Source organism: Strongylocentrotus purpuratus, unplaced genomic scaffold, assembly GCF_000002235.5.
Source record: "Strongylocentrotus purpuratus isolate Spur 01 unplaced genomic scaffold, Spur_5.0 spur5_scaffold_5, whole genome shotgun sequence".
NCBI classification, from domain to species: domain Eukaryota; kingdom Metazoa; phylum Echinodermata; class Echinoidea; order Camarodonta; family Strongylocentrotidae; genus Strongylocentrotus; species Strongylocentrotus purpuratus.
In genome coordinates, this window is record NW_022145611.1 from 19,581,222 (window position 1) to 19,604,671 (window position 23,450).

The 23,450-nt window shown below is 36.9% G+C and overlaps 1 protein-coding gene across 3 annotated transcripts in view; it reads left to right on the plus strand.

Annotated features, from left to right (window-relative positions):
- Nucleotides 1-22,721, plus strand: part of LOC580457 (F-box only protein 11) — a 55,906-nt gene extending 33,185 nt beyond the window's left edge. For all 3 annotated transcript variants that reach the window (XM_030998954.1, XM_030998955.1, XM_030998956.1), the window contains exons 6-19: nt 392-602; nt 1,654-1,760; nt 2,123-2,234; nt 7,913-8,019; nt 8,791-8,928; nt 9,384-9,601; nt 10,119-10,299; nt 10,776-10,898; nt 11,572-11,734; nt 12,505-12,648; nt 14,469-14,687; nt 15,170-15,278; nt 16,146-16,244; nt 16,890-22,721. In XM_030998954.1, the coding sequence (XP_030854814.1) occupies nt 392-602; nt 1,654-1,760; nt 2,123-2,234; nt 7,913-8,019; nt 8,791-8,928; nt 9,384-9,601; nt 10,119-10,299; nt 10,776-10,898; nt 11,572-11,734; nt 12,505-12,648; nt 14,469-14,687; nt 15,170-15,278; nt 16,146-16,244; nt 16,890-17,019 (2,061 nt within the window). In that variant the 3' untranslated portion in view covers nt 17,020-22,721. The remainder of the gene's footprint in view (nt 1-391; nt 603-1,653; nt 1,761-2,122; nt 2,235-7,912; nt 8,020-8,790; nt 8,929-9,383; nt 9,602-10,118; nt 10,300-10,775; nt 10,899-11,571; nt 11,735-12,504; nt 12,649-14,468; nt 14,688-15,169; nt 15,279-16,145; nt 16,245-16,889) is intronic.
- The last annotated feature ends 729 nt before the right edge of the window (nt 22,722-23,450 follow it).

Genomic DNA, 23,450 nt, shown 5'->3' on the forward strand with positions numbered 1-23,450 from the left:
AAGTTCCATTGATTGCTTCTGTTACTTTATGTACAGCCAGGACTATTTACCACCTGGTTTTTATAGATCTATGAATCTATGAATTTATAACACATGATAGAATCAATTTACCTGTATTCATTTTAAATGCCAGTACTGATTCCTACAGTGTGTATTTCAGCTTTTATATTGTTCTGCAAGTTCTAGGAGCTGCTTTCTAAATTTTACAAGCTCATTTGCCCAACTGTTATAGATGCCAAAATGAAGATTTCTGTTAGAACTTTGCATCGTATGTTGTGGCACTTGTGACATATGCAGAAGGGTGCACATTAGATTCTTAAGAGCTGATGAATTGAAGATGAAAGTAGCCATTGTATCAAGTTTTTTTCTATTTCTATTAACCGTTTTGCAGTACTCTGCTGTCCATGTCAAGCCAGGCTATGCCGCGTTCATGCACGATTCTCCTGAACTGTTCAAGGGCCGTGATATCCAGTACTACGACACGATAGACGAGGCCCTGTCGTCTGTCGAGGGCAACGAGTACACCCTCATCTTGGTGCACGAGGGCGTTTACACAGGAGAATGGCTGTACATTGACACGCCTGTCTGCATATTAGGAGCTGGTAGGTTCTAATGACGGGTTTAGGGATAGGGTTAGGGCGTTTACAGAGGAGAATGGCTGTACATTGACACGCCTGTCTGCATATTAGGAGCTGGTAGGTTCTAATGACGGGTTTAGGGTTAGGGTTAGGGCGTTTACACAGGAGAATGGCTGTACATTGACACGCCTGTCTGCATATTAGGAGCTGGTAGGTTCTAATGACGGGTTAAGGGTTAGGGTTAGGGCGTTTACACAGGAGAATGGCTGTACATTTACATGCCTGTCTGCATATTAGGAGCTGGTAGGTTCTAATGACGGGTTTAGGGTTAGGGTTAGGGCATTTACACAGGAGAATGGCTGTACATTGACACGCCTGTCTGCATATTAGGAGCTGGTAGGTTCTAATGACGGGTTTAGGGTTAGGGTTAGGGCGTTTACACAGGAGAATGGCTGTACATTGACACGCCTGTCTGCATATTAGGAGCTGGTGGGTTCTAGTGACGGGTTTAGGTTTAGGATTAGGGTTAGTTTGTGTGGGTGATCTTTGCATGTTTCGTGAATGCCTTGAGATTTCATTTGTGTAACAAAACAAGGCTTTAGAAGGATCGAACACACATTTCACATGTGGCTTCATGATTTTAATTTTGAATCGTTATCTTTAAGATAATAATGATAATGTATCAATGAATTTACTTTTCACTTACCCAGCCCTCCTATTTTAACATGTAGTTATAAAAGGATTATTGAGTCATAATTGTCAAGCCACTTGTCTTCAGAATAATATTGTGAGCTTTGTTCCTATCAGTTGAAATGCCTTGATTTTACATTTGTTGTGGTTGTCAAATCATTGGGACAGCAGTAACATAATGAGGGGATTGCTCTGATTACCGTAATCGTAGATAGTTTCTTTTCTTTTTAAATTTTAAAAAAAATCCCATTTTATGTTTATTTGGACACTATGTAGAATTTCACTGTCCATATCTATTACAGTATGATGCATATTTGCTCTAATTTTGATGTCATGGATTGCCATGGTAACTTAACATTTGACTGTATTTTTTTTTTTTCCACAGCTCCTGGACACATTCCAGACAGTGTGATCGTAGAGAACAGCAAGGAGTCTACGTTTAGGTTCATAGAAGGCTGTGAAGATGCATATCTTGGTTACATTAGTATTAGGGTAATTAAGCAATTTCTTTCTTTTCTTTTCTTTGTATGCTTGTATTTTTGTGCCAGGAATGTATGTTTCGATGAGCTCACCACTCTGACACATCAACAAAATATAACAGGTTATGCCTCAAACATTTATCTTATATGTAATGATGCATTGTGACTAGTCCTGTCATATGAATTTTTGAAATATTTTCTTTTTCTTTTCTTTTCTTGGATCAGTCTGTTACATTTCCAGAAAAACAATGTATGAAATAAAATAAAAGAGTTTGGTTATGTAGGAACATAACTATAAAAAAAAGCAACCAATACCATGACATTGCCCAAAAGTCTCTCCATCGCTAATTATTGAGTTTTCCTCATTCTTTGCAGTTCAATCCCGAAAGCAACTCCAATCAACCGCATCACAAACACTCGTGTGTTGAGGTTGATGCCAACTGCTCGCCAACCATTGATAGCTGTAATATAAGGAGTAGATCACAAGGTATGTACCCACCTTCACTTCTTTCCCATGTCCTTTTGCTTGCATATCTTCGTCATTTCTTTCTATGTCCTCTTTCACAGAACGTGTTAACCCTTGTGGTGGGTAATCCTCTTACATGATGCTTTATCAGGTTTTGTATGGTTTGATTTGTACCAAACAAAACTTTAGTTATGTTTTATTTTCAGTGTAGAAAACAAAACAAAAACAACTGGCATTATAAGATTGTAGAGATGGATGGAAAAAAGGGAAATAAAGAGAAATTAAATCAGCAAAGATTAAAACAAAAAAATGACTGGTACACTGTTTGATCCATATCAAATTAGTGATAAGTTACGGTCGAAGAGGGTGAACTTTTGAATGGACAACCGAAAAAGACTTTATTCATTCTTGGCCAAGATGACACAACCGGTGTTGAAATGTGGGCCAAATAATCATTTTACGTGGGTTGAATGCATGACACACTTCAGGCGAGGGAGGGAAGTTTAGTGAAAGTCTGAAAGAGAGAGAGAGGTGAGTGGTCGTACGGTACGTCATGCTATCTATCTGTCAAGAAGCGACGATGATTCTACATGGACCTGGCTAACTCCAGCAGGAAATCAAGCGTTTCCTCCTGCCCTCCAACTAGCCATTTGACACTCACACAAACCACTCACTCACTCTCTTTGCTGTTACCTTAGAAAGTATGACGGCAAAAAACGGCATGCCTGAATAGGACCCGGTGGCTGTCGGATGTATAACAGTAACAGCATTTGTCTGAATGGTTTAATAAAGGGAATTGGATACAATGGATCCGTTTGGACATAAGAAAGTAAATTGCTGAAAAACGGTGACCATGGCAAATTTGGGTGAAACAAACACCATGTGCTTATAATAAACAGATAAGGGATCACTCATAGGTTTTTTTTATGCCTCCGTTACGAAGTAGCCGGAGGCATTATGTTTTCGGGTTGTCCGTCCGTCCGTCTGTACGTACGTCTGTACGTACGTACGTACGTCCCGTTCTCGTGATCGCGTTATCTGAAGAACCGATTGATGGATTCCTACCAAACTTAGGTCATGTATGTATCTTGCAGAGCCGATGAACTGATTAGATTTTGGGGTCACGAGGTCAAAGGTCAAAGGTCACAGGGCTCATTATGTATGCAAAAACAGCTCGTGATCGCGTTATCTCAAGAACCGATTTATGGATTCCTGCCAAACTTTGGTCATGTATGTATCTTGCAGAGCCAATGAACTGATTAGATTTTGGGTCACGAGGTCAAAGGTCAAAGGTCACAGGGCTCATTATGTATGCAAAACAGCTTGTGATCGCGTTATCTCAAGAACCGATTGATGGATTCCTGCCAAACTTAGGTCATGTATGTTACTTGCAGAGCCGATGAACTGATTAGATTTTGGGGTCACGAGGTCAAAGGTCACAGCGCACATTATGTATGCAAAAACAGCTCGTGATCGCGTTATCTCAAGAACAGATTGATGGATTCCTGCCAAACTTAGGTCATGTATGTTACTTGCAGAGCTGATGAACTGATTTGATTTTGGGATCATGAGGTCAAGGTCAAAGGTCATGCGGCTCATTATGTATGCAAAAATAGCTTGTGATCGTATTCTCATTGGAACAGATTGATGAATTCCTGCCAAACTTGGATCATTTATGTATCTTGCAGAGCCAATGAACTGAGTAGATTCTTGGTTCATAAGGTCAAAGGTCATGGGTCATTATGTATGCTAAAATAGCTTGTGAACTCATTCTCATTAGAACTGACAGATGGATTACTATTTAACACAGGACATCTTGCAGAGCCAATGAACTGAGTAGATTTTAGGGTCATGAGGTCAAAGATCAAAGGGTCATATATGTATATGAGAAATTGCTTGTAGGCCTAATCACGATATTCTGAGAACCTGTTAATGGATTACAATTGAACTTGAATTTGAAAAATTTCTTCTGTTTTGGTTTGTAAAATTGCTCTATGACGGAGGCATCATTTTCGACTGCGCGCAGTCGAATTCCATCTAGTTTTTGTATGCACCTATAGGGTCTGTTTTTTTTTCTTCAAACTTCAAAATATTGTTCTTGACATGGCAAGTTTTTTTGGCAGCATTTATTTTTAAATGCAGTTAACTGTGTTATATCTGAAGGTGGAATATGATGGGTTAGACAGCTAATTTCCCTCTGAAAATTGGAAAGAATCTGTAGATTTTCACAACCAATTCGATACGATATATGTAGCTAGACTTCCTTGTTTCAGCTATATAAAGTAGAATGACCTCCATATTGAAAGGAAGTGTTGGGCCCTTGAGAACGGACACAATAAGTGAATATTTACAATCAAGTCTAACTTTTCAAAGTGTTTTAACAGGAAATAACAACCTTGAACCAAGCTGTATGGTTCATACAGTGCATTTTTGTTTATATTCAGGATATCTCAGAACTCACGCCAACTCTAACTAATAGTTTTGCAAACTATCAGACATTATTCATCACTTCCTTCATTTTGTTTCAGATCTATCATGGAGTGGTGATAGGTAGTATTAAAATGGGCATGCCCTGAATAGGCCAGGCCATTTCAGGAGCAATTTGGTCAAAAGTAATTAGGGGAGGGGGGGGGGGGGATGGTGGCTTGGAGGTTCTTGCAATCATTTTGCTACATATACCTCTTTAAATTTAAGTATAATAAAGACTTTGTTTGTGGGATGGGGGGGGGGGGGGCGGACGGGGGTATCCTGCTGCCCCCCCCCCCCCCCCTTTGAATCATTCCTGGGTAATTTTAGGGATATTGAAGGGACAATGACTATTACATCAGCAAAACTACAATTAAATACCCCCCCCCCACACACACACACACACTCAAAAAACAAAAAAAAATTAAAAAAATTAATAATAATAATATATAATGAATAAATCAATTGAAATTTAGACAATATATAAATATTTAATGAAAGAATAGATATATAACTAAAAATCAGACAACTGTGTCACTTAAATTGTATGATTCATTTGAGGAATAAACTAAAAAATATATAATTTTTCATACATTCTTAATTTTGTTGTGATTGAAGTGAGTGAGTATCATTTGATCAATCCCTTCCTGTCATTCGTGCTCAGTTTCTATTCATTCTCAGGAAGTGATAGCATCAGGAGTGATTATAGAAAGCATATCAGGTTCTAGACTAATGAAAAATAACTTCCGTTCAAAAACTTTTTGATGTGTAAGAATTCAAAAAGAGTTATGCTAATATGCAGGAAAAGAACAGTGAGATAGACGAAGATGTTGCTTTTGCATGAAATATGTATTAAAATTGTAATCAAGTTAGATTTAGACTGTGTTGTCAAAGCTACATTTTGGGACATCTTGTCAATTTGTACTTTACAAAAATATATATATACACAAAATTGCTTATTATATTGACTGTTTAATTCTCTAAATGTGACAAACGCACTGTGAACTCTACTTCATTTCAAGAAGTATCATTTTCATTTTTGGTTGAAAAGTGGCACATGAAATTTGTACTCTTCACCTACTTACTTTAATACGTAAGGTCATGAGACACAATCACAATACTGGAATGCATTATTGTTATTTGACAGTAGGTTCATAAAGAATTACATATTTACACAGGGTTGAATGACCCCATTCAATTGATAAAGATAACAGAGATAAAACATTATTGTTCATATATGAGGTAAATATGTCAAATTAGGTTATTTAATCAGATGTGAACTTTGTCATTCTCTTTGTGAGCTGTCATAAAGTATGTTTGAGATGTAGCACATGAATAGTGATTAATGCGCATGCTAGGCACAGTCATGACTGCAGTTGACAGTGTTTTTGAAATGCTGTTGACTCATCGCATTTAGAGTGGGGGAAATGTTTTAAGCTTCGTAGGAGAAACTGATTGTCAATTTCATCCTTTCATAGTAGACTTTCAATTATTAGATGCACCATTACATAGTAGACTTTCAATTATTAGATGCACCATTACATAGTAGACTTTCAATTATTTAAAATCACAATGGGATAACTTAGATGTACTGGTACATGTAAATCTCATGATATATATATATTTTATAATCACATGCAATTCTATTACAAGAGTTAAAGGAGAATTTTAAGTGTGACAGAAATGATAGCTATGCAACATATTATCTATTTCTGCTATAGGATATGATTAAAATATCTAGTTATTATAAGTTATGCTATACAATGTAATGAAGATAAAACTTCCCATCTTATCCCTTTACATCCTACAAACATGGCCTAACGCCAATAATTGTGACGTGGCTTCATGATTTCCATTACCCTTCCTCTTTAATATATTATCTTCTTGGACTTGGTCTGATCTGTACTCTTATAATCAAAGATTCTACACATATAATGTAATAAGGCCCCTGTTATTCCATATTATTCTTTGTTTCTAGTTTGATTTGATCTCATTAAATTTTTTTTTAGCCATTTTCAATCTCCCACGCCCCTTTAAAAAAATATATAGCAAAATAAATGTCTACATATAATTTTGTTTTACTTATACTTAATACTTTGTGGCAGTAATATATCCAATTCCTTTTTCTGAGTATCTGAGGTACAAGATGAGTTAAAAAAGAACAACAAAAAACGTCTGAAAGGGAGAATGTTTGTATTATTTCACAAGTTTTATATGTTCATTAAGATAATTTAGGTGTATACACAATTTGTTAGATAAACAAATGTTACAGATATTTTTTTTAACATACTGTAGGATAAATTGAAAATTGGAACTCCTATCTGTCCCTACTACTTCCCATATCAATGGTTTCTGCAATTGCTTTCCAAAATCTACTATTATCCAAAGGAAAAAATGTTTCATAAACCTCTTATGGAACCTTTAAGGCTGGCCATCCCTCCCATCACTCCTCATCATTATGTTCCATTTACATCAATTTGTTGTGGTGTAATTCCTCCAAAATTGTCAAGTCACTCAGCGCAGCTGCTAGGGGATTAATTACAGAGACTTGAGCCCACTTTCACCTGCTTTGCCTCAGTTTTGTCACTGGCGATTAGGCTCAGGTACTCTGCAGATTATGCCACATTGTCTCGGTCTTATACCTTGCAGTGCATGCTCAATACAAACTCCCTCTCTTTCTCTCTCTCTCTCTCTCTCTCTCTCTCTGTCTCTTTCTGTCATTGTCCGTCTCCCCCCCCCCTCTTTCTCTTTGCTCTCTCTCTCTCTCTCTCTTTCGACGTTGGAGTGTTTTGACAATTCTATAATAGTAGGCAACACTAATATTGTGAATAGTTTCAGGGTGCAGGCTTGTAGTATTTTAAATTTCTCAGGAAAGCATACATGTATAAAACATCTTGTATTGTTTTAGTTGTCAAGTTGACAAGATATGGCTTTGAAAAAGATACATTAAGCTCTATTTTTACTTGAGGAGACATACATTTCATCTCTGTAAAGCTCCGTCTTTAATCGAGAAGATACAGCTAAAGTTTTGCCATGTTACCAAGTAATTGAGCAATATTTGCAGACAGAATTCATACAGGTAAGATAATGAAGCAGGTAGATGTAATGAAAAATTTGAAGATTAACAATTTCATTGCTTATCATTGTAAATGCAATCATTTTGGTATGATAACCAAGAGTCTTGCGACTGGTAAACTAGTTCCTTCTGTTTATTTGTATTTCTTTGCATACAGTGGGTGCTGCAGTGAGTGTGAGTGGAAGGAGAGCATCGCCCACCATCAAGAACTGTGTCATCAGTGATTGCGAAAATGTAGGACTCTTCATCAACGATCATGCAGAGGTGAGAATATTTAATCTTTCCATAGATAACATTCAAAGTGCTTCATCTAGAATTAGCTGTAGTTTGATTATGGAGTCTGTTGTTGGTTGCAGAAATGATCCTGATGTCAGGTTTGATGGAGCTGTAATCGTAGACCTGAATAGCTAATACAGCCAAAGAGTTGAAATCACAGAAATGGTTCATCCAGATATGACGCTTTAAACTCCCACAAGAACTGAAAACATTGCAGTTATATTATGTGTAAATGAATAGCAACTTCATGCAACAAAAGTCCTACGCATATTCGCTAAACTCTGAGTTATAAGATACAGAAATGTAAAGTGTATTACAGTTCCATCATGATATATAAAAACGAAAATAAATAAAAAGCCATAGTTAATTACCTTTACCCGAAGGAGGCTTAGAGTCTTCAATGCTGAGAGGGAAAACCTACAACGTGCATGTGTCATACATGTATGGCTTCAGTTAAATACATGTTTAAGGATGTTATACCAGATACTCATAAGGTGAAACAAAATATCCTTTTCAAGAAGCTTATCGTATTAGAAACTTTATTGTCAGCTGCGGGCAAAAAGGCTATAAAATCTATTTATTAGCAGAGCCAGTAAGAGCCATCTTGTGGGCAGCTGAAGATATTATTAACAGGATGTTATAAAAAATATTGAATAGAAACATATAAGTTCATTGTCATTGTTATTATTATAATTGATCTGCTGTTGTTGCTGTTGTTATCATCATCATCATTGGTATTTATCCCTATTTATACTTCAGGGTCTTTACCTGGACAATGAGATCAGCGGCAATGCGCTGGCTGGTATCTGGGTCAAGAACTACGCAAACCCCATCATCAGGCGCAGTCATATTCACCATGGCAGAGATGTGGGTGTCTTCACGTTTGACAACGGCATGGTAAGAAACAATGTAGGCTTGTGAAAGGGAAGTTGGGTAGGAAGATAGTGTAGTCAATAGTTCCATCATAAGCCTATTCGTCAACAATGGAATAGACCAAAGTGGATCATTATAGAACTTCAATAAAATAAGAGACACATTGGTTCTTTTGTATTGACCATCATGCCAACACAGATGATGAGAGGAAATAAACAATTAGTGGGGTTGTAAAAGTATCATTTGCTGCTTTAAATCAGAGGAAGAAAATTGACAAGCAACGTTTTTGTATGTAAGACTATCTTAAGTCATACCTCCTACAAAAGTACCTTGTGATGTTGTATATGAAACAAAACACAGGGAACTTATCACATTAAATGGAAGGGGGTTTTTATAGGAAAATTATGCACGTCTATCTTGGAATGATGACTTTGTAAGAAAAGAGTACCAAGCAACTTCTATCCCTCTGTTCTTTGCAGGGTTACTTCGACCGATGTGACATCCACCACAACCGCATCGCCGGCTTCGAGGTGAAGGCCGGAGCTAATCCTACCGTCGTCCACTGTGAGATCCATCATGGTCAGACCGGTGGGATCTATGTCCATGAAAATGGGAGAGGCGAGTTCATCGAGAACAAAATCCATTCCAATACCTTTGCTGGAGTCTGGGTGACGTCAAACAGTGATCCAACGATACGGTAAGATCAGGCTTCCATTTTGGATGGCTGATTCATTAACGTCACAATATACTTTGTAAGAGTTTGTTGAAATGTGGGATATTAGCAGCCTATATAATTTCATTCTCATTGAAACCTGTATCAATACAATACATAGATTTGCTGTTCATAATAGGCCTCTTTTGTTGTTTCTTACGAGGAATTTTGTTAATATAGTTTTGACGGTCTAAGAAACTATTTTACTATTGTTGTTCAAATTTGCTTTATAATTATCTTCTTCTTCAGTTGTCTTACACAGGCCACCATCTGGTGTATTGTCATACTGTTGAGGTGCAGTGCAGATGTATGTGCAATGTCTAATAACTAGCTTTTATGTATGACTAATTCTATCAGATTGTCTTTCCCCTACAAAGCTTGAAGTAGTTCTAAACAAAAATATGTGATACATATGATAAAAGAGAATTTCTGAGTGGATGTCCCGTATACCAAATCTCAAATAATCATCTTTATGACCGGTGCTTTATTTTCATTATTTTAGGGGCAATGAAATATTCAATGGCCACCAAGGAGGCGTGTACATATTTGGAGAGGGGCGTGGCCTGATCGAGCACAACGACATTCACAGTAACGCACTCGCAGGGATCCAGATCCGCACCAACAGCAATCCCATCATTAGGAACAATCGTATTCATGACGGCCAGCATGGCGGAATCTATGTGGTATGTAGATCAGAGATGAAGAGTTTTAGTCATTTTACTATTTGTTTGATTATAATGTAAAGAAAACAGACATATAACAAACTAGGCTGTAATGATTCAGAATAAATGATGCTAATTAGCAGGAATGTTGGTTCATTCACGTTTAATGCAAATTTCATTTCTTTAAAGAATCAAAAAAATCGCTGAGAGGTAATGTTATAAAAATGATATGAGATCACACTCTTTGATGACATTTTCTGCATATTTTTGAAAAGGATGAAACATACATGAAAAAAGAGTATTTCTAGTTCTCAGGAAATGGAAGATTTCTAAGCAGACCAAGCATCTCACCAGTGCATAAAGATTATCTTTTTTGGTGAACATCCTCATTCCTAAATTAATATATTTTTAATGTGAAAATAGAGAAGTAAATGTTTGTACAATAGCTGATTCAAGGCTGAATAAATGATTGATTTTCGTTTGTGTTGTTTTTGCAGCATGAGAAGGGTAAAGGACTGATCATAGAGAATGAGGTTTACAGCAACACATTGGCTGGTGTGTGGGTGACAACAGGGAGCTGTCCGGAGCTCAGGAGAAACAGGATTCACAGTGGAAAACAGGTCAGTCTCATCTCTCATAAGTTCCTTATGTAGAGAAAGAAAATGTAGGTCTAGTTAAAGCCCGTCTGTACTAGTTTGGCCAGGAGGGATTATACCACCCAGTGTGATCACTGACAGGTAGCTATCTCATCAACTCAGCTCTCAATTAACATAAGAAAAAGGGGGATCATAGGGGACCAACGGGCACCGCTTAGGCATTGTTTTTAAGTAGCTACAAGTAGTGCAATGGGGCTTTAAAATCTATATCCTCTCCTCCAGAAAAATGTAGGTGCACTGCAGTGTGTGGATTTTTTTATTTAAAAAAAAATCTTTCGGCACTCGGTGAGTATCATTGTATTGTTGGTGATCACATGTATTATTTGTGTCTCTGTAGTCTGTGTAAGTCTATGTTATAGGTTGGTGTTTCCCTTGATAACAAGTATAGAGACAAGTCTAGAGAGAAGCAATGAACAAATCACCTAGACCTAGCTCTCATCACCAAATTCTCTTTCTCTCTCTCTCTCTCTCTCTCTCTCTCTCTCTCTCTGTTTATTTACATAATGTTGTTATGTACATTCATCTTCTACTTAGAGTAGATGATTTGCAAGTACCAAAGGCACTCAACAATAAATCTCCTTAAAAAACCACTTATGTCTCGCTAACTCTCTCCATCCATCTATCTTATCCTTTCTAGGTTGGTGTATACTTCTATGACAATGGTCACGGCACGCTAGAAGACAACGATATCTTCAATCATATGTACTCTGGTGTTCAGATCAGGACAGGTAGTAATCCCATCATCAAGAGGAATAAGATCTGGGGAGGCCAGAACGGTGGTATCCTTGTCTACAACGGAGGTAACATTGATACAACATACTTTTTTGAATGTTAGGCTTCCTGGGAGAAGTTTCAATTGTTATAAAGAAAATGTTGGCTTGCACCCAGTAAATAAAGATCGGATGCTCGATTTGTAATTGAAAACAAGTCAGAAACAAATCTCTGATAATATTTTAATCTGCCATCTACATACGTATGGTTTATTCTTTGCATAGTTGGTGGGCATTGTTAGGCTAGGATATATCAGCATTGGACATGATAATAATAATAATAATAATAATAATAATAATAATAGGCTAATAGAAAAATATCATTGGATACTTTGTTTGCGTCAATGATAAGCAGGTCCTTTATTCTGTAGAAAGTAAGGACTTAAGATTGCAATTTTTGCAGCAAGAACTTCCAAGTTTTCTTTTTATCATCAAAGTAGTCAAATGTACATTACACCATTGACCTCTTGCATATAAAATTGTGTTTAAATGCAACACCAAAACTAAAAAACAAGTCCATAACAAATTATCTTGATCAATTCAAAACAAGTTCTATGTGCAAAAGGCTCATGGTGGTGGTAATCAAACTATCAATAATAATTGAGTGGAATAGATTTGTATGGGAGACAGCTACCATAAACTACAAATTTTTATTTTTGTCTCTGTGTCCTTCTTTATGGTACTCAACTCTTTGTCTACTGTCCGGACAACTTCAATATAATCATACTTATGTGCAGTGACTTACTTTTATTACTGTAGAGTATCTCAAATACTATCCTCTTCTTCGTTCCTCTGTTCAGGTCTGGGTGTATTGGAGCGTAATGAGATCTTTGACAATGCTATGGCCGGTGTATGGATCAAGACGGATAGCAATCCTCATCTTCGTTATAACAAGATACACGATGGGCGGGATGGTGGCATCTGTATATTCAATGGTGGTAGAGGTAAGAATCATTCAGTCGATAAATGTGAGGTTTCCAGTTTATGAAATTGAACCAAAGCTAAAATCTAGTACCTCTACTTTACAGATTTGCAAATTACTGGTAAAGGAAAAACATTCCTTGAATTTTTGGGTGACTTGATATCATGGTACGATATGAAATTGTTTAACAAGTGCATTGGAGCATATTGTATTTTGTGAATGCATCCACAATGTTTTCTTGTTACTACCCTTTTCTGCAATTGTGGCTGGTGCAAAGAAATTAAATAAGTGGGTTCATAGTATCCTAACTACAGGATAAATTGAAGGAACAGTTGCTACTTCTGGAACCCATTTCACATAGCCTTTTTTCAATGACAAATGAAAAAATTCAGTGACAAATCTGCTGAAAACCAATCAGAAGCAAGGATTTCAGTAGCTTATAACAAAAACTGTCATTTGTCACTGATCACAAGTTTCGTGAAATGGGGGCCTGGGCCCGTATTCAATAAACTTCTAAGACATTTTTCTTAAGTCTAAGAAAATGTCTAAGAATTTGTCTAGGTTAAGAAAGTTGCCTTAGCCGTATTCTAAACACGTAAAGCAGTTTGTCTTAGCCAAGACGAAAGATAAGACAAATTCTTAGACCCGATGACGTCATGTGGGAAAGTTGATGTGGTCGACTCGAGCGAATTAATTGCAACTCGATTTGCCTATGTAATTTGCGTGTTAAAATAAAAATCGCACCGCACGAAAATTATACACTAACATGTATGGGAGAGCGTAAGGGAGGAACGATGCTGAGTTGCTCACATAATTATTTCGGGATTGACCAACTGACACTAGTTACGTCTATGGTCTAGTCAAGACCACCTGAGGCTAGATCTAACATCCACTGTAGGCTTTTTATACTTTTCTGTCAAACAACTCCGAGGAGCCCAACCGGGCTTACTTATTATGTCGCAGCCGCAGGTCTGTGAGTATGAAGGGAGCGCCGTCGCTAGCCGGCCGACCAGCGCTAGCTAGCATTGGATTTGGAGCTACCCTTTCATTGTTTTACATCGTCTACTGTTATGATGGCCTAAAATTAATCAAATGGCTAAATGTAACCTTTATCAGACTCATACTATAACAAATTTTGTCTCACCTAATATTATGCCGATTGCACATTATTCCCTGTTTCCATACTTTAGCGCCAAAGACTAATAAAGTAAGAGACGGTTTCTTTATATACGACAGCCATGTCATGATTTAGTGTTATGCATACTTATGCTACTACTCGTTTAGTAGTTGTGTACAAACAAACATACTAGTACAAGTACAAAGAGCCTATGGCGCTCCTGCGCGCTGCGCCGTCGACGCTGTATATTACGCGAAGCTTACGTTGTTATATAGGTCAACTGATAACCTGCGCTCGCGCTGCGCGCGCTGCATGCATTGTTTTTATTCCATTTGATCGAAACCCGAAGCGGTTGCTTGCAGCATCACTGAGCTGCCGGTGCCAAAGCCCCATTTAAGCATCCTCGTAGTATGCTTAAATATAGGGTAGATTTCTTACTTATCTTAGATATCTCGATTGTATTAGAATACGACATGCTACTTAAGTCCTTTTTCTTAGATAAAATCTAAGAATCCTTCTTAATCTTAAGGCAAATTTCTTAAGTCCCCATTGCTGTTATAGAATACGATTTTTGGCTAAGATTTTTTCTTAGCCAAAATTTAAGAAAAAGTACTTAGATTTCAAGCTTAAGAAGTTTATTGAATACGGGCCCTGGTGTCTACATTGTAAATGAAACTCAAAAACAAACCCCATCTTCATTCTGATCCATCCATCCATGTATCCAGGAATCCTTGAGGAGAACGAGATCTTCCGTAACACCCAAGCAGGCGTCCTCATCAGCTCTCAGAGCCATCCCAGGCTCAAGCGTAACAAGATCTACGATGGTCTGGCAGCGGGCATTGAGATCACCAACAATGCCAACGCCTACCTGGAGGGTAACCATGTCTTCAATAACAAGTTTGCTGGCATCTGCCTTGCCACAGGGGTCAACCCAGAGATGAAAGGTGAGGGGTCAAAGCTTACAGCATTTATTTTCCATTTTTTTCTTCTTGTATTGGAAAGATAACCTTAGTGTTAGCAAGTCCTGAATATCCAAGTGTGATGAAATATGAAAACAATGCTATATTGGACATGTTTTCTTTGAAGACAATCAATTCAATAGTTTTAGGTAGAATGTTTGAATAATTATTATATCTTTATACAGCTGTCATACATTAATGAGGTTGTATTTTGTGTTTCTCTGAATGATGTCACATCTTTAAAAATACAATTTTAAGTGCGTTTTTCTTGAGTTGAGTAGAAAACAAAAGTATGAAATATCATCAGTTACAGTATATATGTATATTTTTTGCTAATAGGCAACTAGACGAGATCTTCCTAAATGGTTTTATGGAGTTGGATTGTGCTTTTAACGACAGATGAAATTGTAAAGTATATTTGTAATCTCGTTGATTGATCTATGATCTCTCTCTGTCTTCCTCTCCAGACAATAAGGTGTATGGTAATAAGAATGCCATTGAGAAAGCAGTCAAGTGTGGCAGGTGCTTGTACAAGATCTCCAGCTATACAAGCTATCCCATGCATGACTTCTACAGGTAATGTACCATTGGAAATCAATAATCTTATATTCCCGCCCATTGGAGTATGTTTTATTATACGATAAGCTTGCAGTACCTTTTGTCATGTCTCAGCTATAATGTACTCATATATAATCAGTTTCAACATTTATTTCTAACTTGAGAACATGTAGTTTAAAATAAATAAATAAATAAAAAGTAAGAATGGCATATTTTGCAGTTATTAAGTGTGTACCAGAATAGTTTTGTAAAATAAATTTTCTGTAAACATATTTATTTATCCAATTGTAAACAAAATCAGTTGTTGAGAAAAGCATCAGAAAAAATAGTATTGGACATTCAAGAAAAGGGTCTGTGCTCTGAAAACATGAACTCTTTGTTACATGAGTTACATAAATAAATGTAAAGTCATGACTGAGTTTTCTTCGTCTGGATGCAGTAATGATTTCCCCTGAGTCATATACTCAGTCATATGTCTTATCTTTCTTTGCAATGTAGATTCCAGAACTAGAATTCTAGAACTTTGATTGCAGACCCTCCCTGAATTATTTTTTTTGATACTCACTCCACACAAATTTTAATGCCTCCCTGACTTTTTGAAAGATTATTCCTATCGTGCTGTATGCTGTTGATAAAAACCTCCCTGATTTCTGAGTGAATCTTCCCTGAAAGCTGAATGTAAAGGGTGGCATATCTGTGATTGCTAGCTTCTGAAAGCTTTGAATGACTGGATTTGTAATGTATGTCATTTTAGAGTCAATACATGTCAGTCTTATGTCCAATGTGTCCGTGTGAATAAGACTCAAATGTATTGTATGGAGGTGTGTCCTAGCTCCTCTGGAAAGCTCTTAATGACTGAGGTTTTGTACATGTTTGTTGTTTCAGGTGTAAGACGTGCAACACGACAGACAGGAATGCCATCTGTGTGAACTGTATTAGAAGGTGTCATGCTGGTCATGACGTGGAGTTTGTCACGCATGATAGGTGAGAACAAACATTTCTGTCTTTGCGAAGTCAGGAGGGCATTTATTCTGTGTTAAAGTATGTGAGATAGCAGCCATCTGGCTACCGTTAGACAATTTCATCACCTGGCAATTAGGCGCATTCTCTCTCTCTGTGCGAGGGAATAGTTTATCAGTGATTTGATCAGATCCGCTAGCCCGACATGGCAGAGGATATTGTATGTTGATTTCTAGCCAGCTAAATGTCTCGTGATTCTTTTGAATATTAAAAAAAGTAATGATTTCAATGGCTTGTTTGAGAATATAGGAGGAAATCTTTATGGGAGGTCCAAATCGATGCAAGATATTGTGGTGGTTGGTTATTTTACCTGACTGCTAAGAAAGCATAAATACTTGTTAGTAAGCAACCTTGCAATCATTAAAACTAAGGTGAAACAAATTTTGATGGAGATTAAATGCTACGCATTCTGGATATTTATGCAGGTGATAACAATGCAAATTCATAAATATTAAACATTACAAGATTTATCAAGGTGAATAGAGAGATACCTGTGTGCTATAAGTTTTGGAACAACTTCATGATCGTCCCTGAAAAAGTCATAAATGGGTGAATCACTATGCACTACCTTTCACTATTAAAGATGTACTCTTATCTCATGTCCTGCAGGTTTTTCTGTGATTGTGGAGCTGGGACATTGTCACTGCAGTGCCAACTGGCAGGAGAGCCGACCAAGGATACCGATACGCTATACGACTCGGCCGCGCCCATCGAATCGCACACACTCATGGTCAACTGACAAGACTATGCACATTGAAACTGAACAAATGACTTATCAAGACCAAAATTCAGAAGGAGAACCCTTAAAGCAGAAGGAGGAGAGATGTGTTTGGAAACCCTGAACTCTTCCAGGATAAACGTTGGTTGGTTACCCATCAAGTGATGATTATTGTTTGTTCCATGCCAAAGTTTTGTTGTACATTGACCAAGGGGAGAAACTGTTGTTGGAGGTTGCTGGATTGGTTGGAGGATAGGCTCTGTATAAGGTGGAGCGCATTGGAGAATGTGACTGGGCTCGAGTGTCTCTGCCTCTACCGGAGCGGTTGGAACGATGCAATGTGGTCTTTGAAGATCATCAAAGAAGTCTTTGGTGTAGAGGTTCACCCCATTTGAGAGTACCGTCAAGAATTCATCAGTAAGACTTCCCTGCCTGAAATTTGATGAAAATGCCATATGGATATGGATGCAACGTATCGCTCATCTTACCGTACAGCCACAGCAGGACTCATTTGTAACCTGTTACTTGATAACCAAACTGAAGGGGCTGAAGTCATCCTATAAGTTATCGTCCCTCAGCGTATTATTTCTTTTCACATAAGCCGTGATGTTCAAAGGAGCACATGGACAAGACGTATGTGATGAAAGTCGGAGTATGTTGAAGGAAGAAGGCCTTTCACAATTAAGTGCCGGCAGACTTATTGGATCAATTCGCTGTATGCAATCAGGATGTGACCTTTGAACCCTGACCTGAGAAAGGGGCGCAGATCAAGATTCCTCACACCTCAATATCCGCAGCAAGTAGAAGCTTGTTGAATGTATTCTTCGGAGTCACAGGCAAGGAACCCAAACCCAGCCCAACCCAGCTCTACCAAGTATCTGTTACAGTCACACCAGTGGATTCATACAACTCACTTATTGTTTATTTGGTGGTTAAATGTGATCAAAGAAAGAAGAAAAAAATGGATGAAAAAAAAAGGAGGTGCCTAAGATGTTTTGTCTAAATTGTCAAGTGTCATTGAGTAGTGAATAGAATGTGTGCACCCATGTTTTGTGTTGAGTATGGTTCGTGCTTGTTGTTCAAACCGAGGGAGATTCGATCTCCTTTGAGAATGTCTCATTTTGATATGAAGTACAAAGAAATTATATTCCTCACACCAAATCAGTTTGTGAAAGGAGTATAGCAGAAGACATTATCCTGCAGACTATGTTATTTCTTCATTATTTCAATGTAGAAATATTTGTTAATGAATCTTGACATATATTTGCATGATACATTCATTTGCCATTTAGACGTGTAGACTATTATAGAACATTAACATTTTTGTCATGGGATGGACTACTAACATTGTTTTAGAAGCAACGCTTTCAAATGTTTGCTTTTTGTTGCTTTTTTTACAAGGAATGTTCATTTGTTTTCCACCAGAGAAGTATCTGTAATCAATGTCCAAGTGAAGAGAAATAGCATTCTTATGTTTTCTGTCAAGCGGGTGGAAGAGAATAACAAAGGAAGAAAGAATATGTTAAAAGTTGAGATACTATATTTCTATAAATATATATTTATCCATATTTATGCTGCAGAGTTGAAAACTGCCAAAATCAGAATCATGGAACCACATAAGATGATCAGAAGTCGAGAGACATCCCTGACTTAATTTGAGAGGAATTGCAGAAAGTTAAAATGTGTGATTAGGCCCTTGTTAAGTTCCTTTATATTGACTTTGTCTGAACACTTTAATTGGCTATGCTAATTAAAAGGATATGTTAATTAGAAAAAGAACTACCTAATGAAATTCACCTTAATGTGAAAAAATGATATCGTAAGAAAATGCTTTAATATATGTTTAACAGGTCAGTGTGATACCCCTGTCACAACATTTATCAACTCGACACTGACCAACAACAATCAACAAATGCCATTCAGGGTAATGTTAATGTGAATCAGGTCTGTTGTTAGTCTCATCTGTGTGACCTGGGTATTTGAGATACTTTCCACTTGCTTATTTTAAGAATGGTAGGTACAAAGTCAGTCATTCAACGAAATGAACTTGGTTCCATTGCGCTTGACGGGTACCTACAGCCAAGCCTGCCATTTCATGTGACCGAACATGACTTAATCAGACAATTTTGATGAACTTAGGGTCTTCCAGAACGTTTCTGTGAGAAATAGAGATTATTCTGATCTCTGAAAGTATTTGCGAAATGACAATCTATCGATCAAGATATGGGGGATTTATGATGAAGATATATGCACCATTTTCTGCCACCTTCCATAGTCCTGTTTAGTCCTATTATTCACTGATAACAAGACAGCAGCAGAAAATCAGGATAAAGGACCTTCAGTAAACTGCCTACATTTATGTCCATGTTCAGATAGGCCTGCATTCTGGCTTGCCCAATGCAATATATGAAGCACCAAGTGTTGACCTCTTTTAGTTATTATACATTTCTGTTTTTCTGTAATGAATAAACAAAGTGACTTTAAGACATGAAATGAAAATGAGAAACCAATTTTTGGACAAGGCTTTCATGTATTCATGTAGTTACAGAATTATGGTTATATTACAGGATTAAAGAGGTTTGCATCTGTTACTCAATAAGTCATTGGACTAATTCTATCCACTTTAATAGTCAGGATTTAAAACTCAGTTAAGGCTAGTACACTTTTTTTAATACTAGTACCTAAAGTCCTGGATGCCTAATGATAGGTAATGAGTCCATTGCTTCGTAATAAAATTGAATTCTCATTGCTTCCCTTCGATAACTATAGCTGCAAAAGTATAAAGGTGTGTGTTTTTTATAAGCTGAATTGGGATCCACGCATGTGTGTAAATCTCATTTCTAGAGAATTCCCAGAAATCAACTCAAAAGCCAATGATGATTTAAATTTAAAGTTCAATTAATGCTAGAGTGTCTGATGTATGCAGATCAAGAGTGTAAACTATGACATCATTAGATGAAACAGCTTTGCCAATATTTTGGTACAGCACATTGCCACCTTCATCACAGAATGTATATTTTCACCAGTGTATAGAACTGAAGTCAACAGTAATATGTAAATTGTTGATGAGATGATTTGAAATTTATACAACTCTTTTTTTTTTCTCATGTTGGGTTTTTTGCAGAGAGCAGTCATTTATTATTCAAAGCTTTTCTGGCCAATGGTATAATGTATGTAAATAGAAAACCCTAGCTCAGGTTATCGTATCTTATTTACAAAAACTTCACTACAGTCTCTTTTCCCCTTCATTTTATTTATCATACATTTTATTATTATAAACTCTATGAGTGGGCCTATCGTAGTTCGGAAAATCTTACTAAATTCTGCCAAAAGTAGGAACAAATCTGAACTTTCAGAGGCTGTGAATTTTACTTGCATGATACTTGAACAGGAAGAAATATCTGTTAATTTCATGAAAGTATGAAAACTTGTTATTTCTTGTTAAAAAAACATTTGAGCAATGAGAAAATGGTATGATACAAATTGAGTCAAATCAAGAATTCTCATTTTTCAAATATTGTATCGTAAAGAACAAAAATGATGAAAGAATACCCAAACTTCTGTTTAAGAAAGGATAACATTCTGAGGCTAAAATCATTTTAAAGATGGAATAATAATAGAGAAATTAATGCAAATTGCCAACGATTTTTAAATGCTAGTGAACCTTATCCCTTAGCAATTTTCCAATTTGAATCGAATACCGCATTTTCTCTATTTGAATAATACGAGTCATACAGAGAGAATGTCATGACATTTCACTCAGGAGGTCGCGATTTTAAATTTCGCTGCTTCCCCCCCCTCCCCCCCCCCCCCTTTGCTGTTGCCAATGTTATTTATTATTTAAATAGTAGAAACTATTTGTTATTTGTTATGGTGCTAATTCTAGAAGGTGACAGCACATATTTTTAGAGGCATTCCATGGGGAAGGGAGAGGGAGAGAATGAAAAGAATGAGTGAAAAGTAATTTGTACAGTTAATTTTAATTATTTTTTATGTTGAGCATCGAGGGATGGTATTCTTGAAGTCTGTTTTTCCTGTTTTCTTTTGATTGTTAAAAGCTTTTGAATCTGTTGTTCCGTCTGATTTTTTTTATGTGATGTGAAAACAGTGTTTAAAAAAAGCCTTGTTAACAGTCTATCTTGAAATGAAAATGAAATCTTTTGTTTACATTTGATGAAATGTATTTTTTTTTTTTAAATAGTTGAATATTGTTGGTAGATTGGTCGGTATAAGTGTTGGTATTGGAAATTGTTCTGTCAATTGAGATGGTCTTTTTTTTCTTGTAATATGTTTTTTTAAATAAAATAAATAATAATATTTTGTATATGGTTTATAACCGGAACAAAATGGCCGATGTTGAATACCTGTTTAACATTTTAGACCATAAACACCTTCATGGTATCCTAAAGCACTGCCTGCGTTAACCAGAAATGCCAATGTACCGCAATAAGCTAGAACACTCTTTCCTATGACGTGACATAAGTCCGAAAACTTGTTACAAACTCATTGTTTGTCCTGTGAGTTGACTTGAAACTTATAGCAAAGCTCAACAAAACAACTCAGTCCATCAGATCAAGGGAAAGTTTATTCTTATTCTTCTTGAATACTGTTAGTCATGCTCAGACATAACATGGTAAGCCATCTTTTTTTTTTAAAGAGCTGTGGCAACATAAATTTTACGCGCAAGTGAATAGTTGGCATAAAGAAAAAAAAGTTGCTGCACGCTAGTTTGCAAGCACAAACCTTTGTCAGTCGTTGTGCGTAAAAATGTATGCACTGTGAGACTATGACGACTACATTGTCTACTGCACACCATAGGCTCTTTACTTCAGCTGCTTCTGACAAGGCCGATTGATAGAGCTTAGGCTCTGAGCGGCTAACGTAATCCGACCAAAATCACTTACACTGAATACCCGATCTCCGAATATAGATCATCTTAATTTGTTTATGTTTTTAATCTTGTAATTCCAGCAATAATAGAAGTATCGTTTACTCTTCTCTCGCAACAACTCTTTTTCTGTCTTTTTCTTTTGTATAGTAAACATGTTCAGAAGATTGCATAGTTTTTAATTTAATTTTTTAACATTTCATTTTAATAGAAGCTTGGTTGGTTCTGCTATCTTATGTTATGTCTTATCATATGTATGTTTTGTGTAATCAGCTGTCCAGAACCTGAAGTATTCATTCTTTAAAATTGTCTAATTTTTTTTCTCACTATGCCATGCACTATGTACACACACACAATTAGTAGGAACGTTACTGAATGAAAACCTCTTTAATCTCAATTCCCACATGAAAAATGAAATGTGAAGGAGGTTTCATTCATATCCTCTTGTAATAAAAACATTGCATTCACTACTGAAATGCTCAAAAAGAAGGGAGCTGTTTTCCTCCCTCTTTTCTCCCTCTCTGTTGTACAAAGAAATTTGTAAATGGTGTTGTAGAATGCTCCATTCGTTGGTTTACGATCAATATGCAATATAGTTACTATTTATGGGCCATCAATTTTTTTTTCTTCATGTTATTTTTTTTTTTTTAAATCTTCATTTGTAGATTGTGATATTAATACTACCTGAAAGAAGCCAGATTCACTCCCATTGTATTATACACATCATTTGATGACAAAAAAGTAAAAAAATAAAAAAATGTGGGCGACCAGGTGTCGTTTAACTCACTGTGTAGAGAAGCACCAAATAAAATCTGGTTGCCTCATGCCTTTCAAACATCGGACTGTGCGTCTGTTTTTATGATGTTGCCTTTACAGAGTGACCGGTGATGAGAGAAAGATAGATGAGCCAAAGTATTAAGAAGAAGGATAATGAGAAGGTTGAGAGAGAAGAATAGATGAGAAGGTGATGAGCTCGAAAGTGGAGGAGGTTTTTATGCCTCCGTTACGAAGTATCCGGAGGCATTATGTTTTCGGGTTGTTCGTCCGTCTGTCCGTCCGTCCGTCCGTACGTCCCGTTCTCGTGATCGCGTTATCTCAAGAACCGACTGATGGATTCCTGCCAAACTTTGGGTCATGTATGTAACTTGCAAAGCCAACGAACTGATTAGATTTTGGGGTCACAGGGTCAAAGTTCAAAGGTCACAGGTCTCGTTATGTATGCAAAAATGGCTCATGATCGTGTTATCTGAAGAACCGATTAATGGATTCCTGCAAATCTTTGGTCATGTATGTATCTTGCAGAGCCGATGAACTGATTAGATTTTGCGGTCACGAGGTCAAAGGTGAAAGGTCACAGGGCTCATTATGCATGCAAAAACAGCTCGTGATCGCATTATCTCAAGAACCGACCGATTCCTGCCAAGCTTATATCATGTATGTATCTTGCAGAGCCAATGAACTGATTAGATTTGGGTCACAAGGTCAAAGGTCACAGGGCTCATTATGTATGCAAAAATAGCTTGTGATCACATTATCATTAGAACAGATTGATGGATTCCTGCCA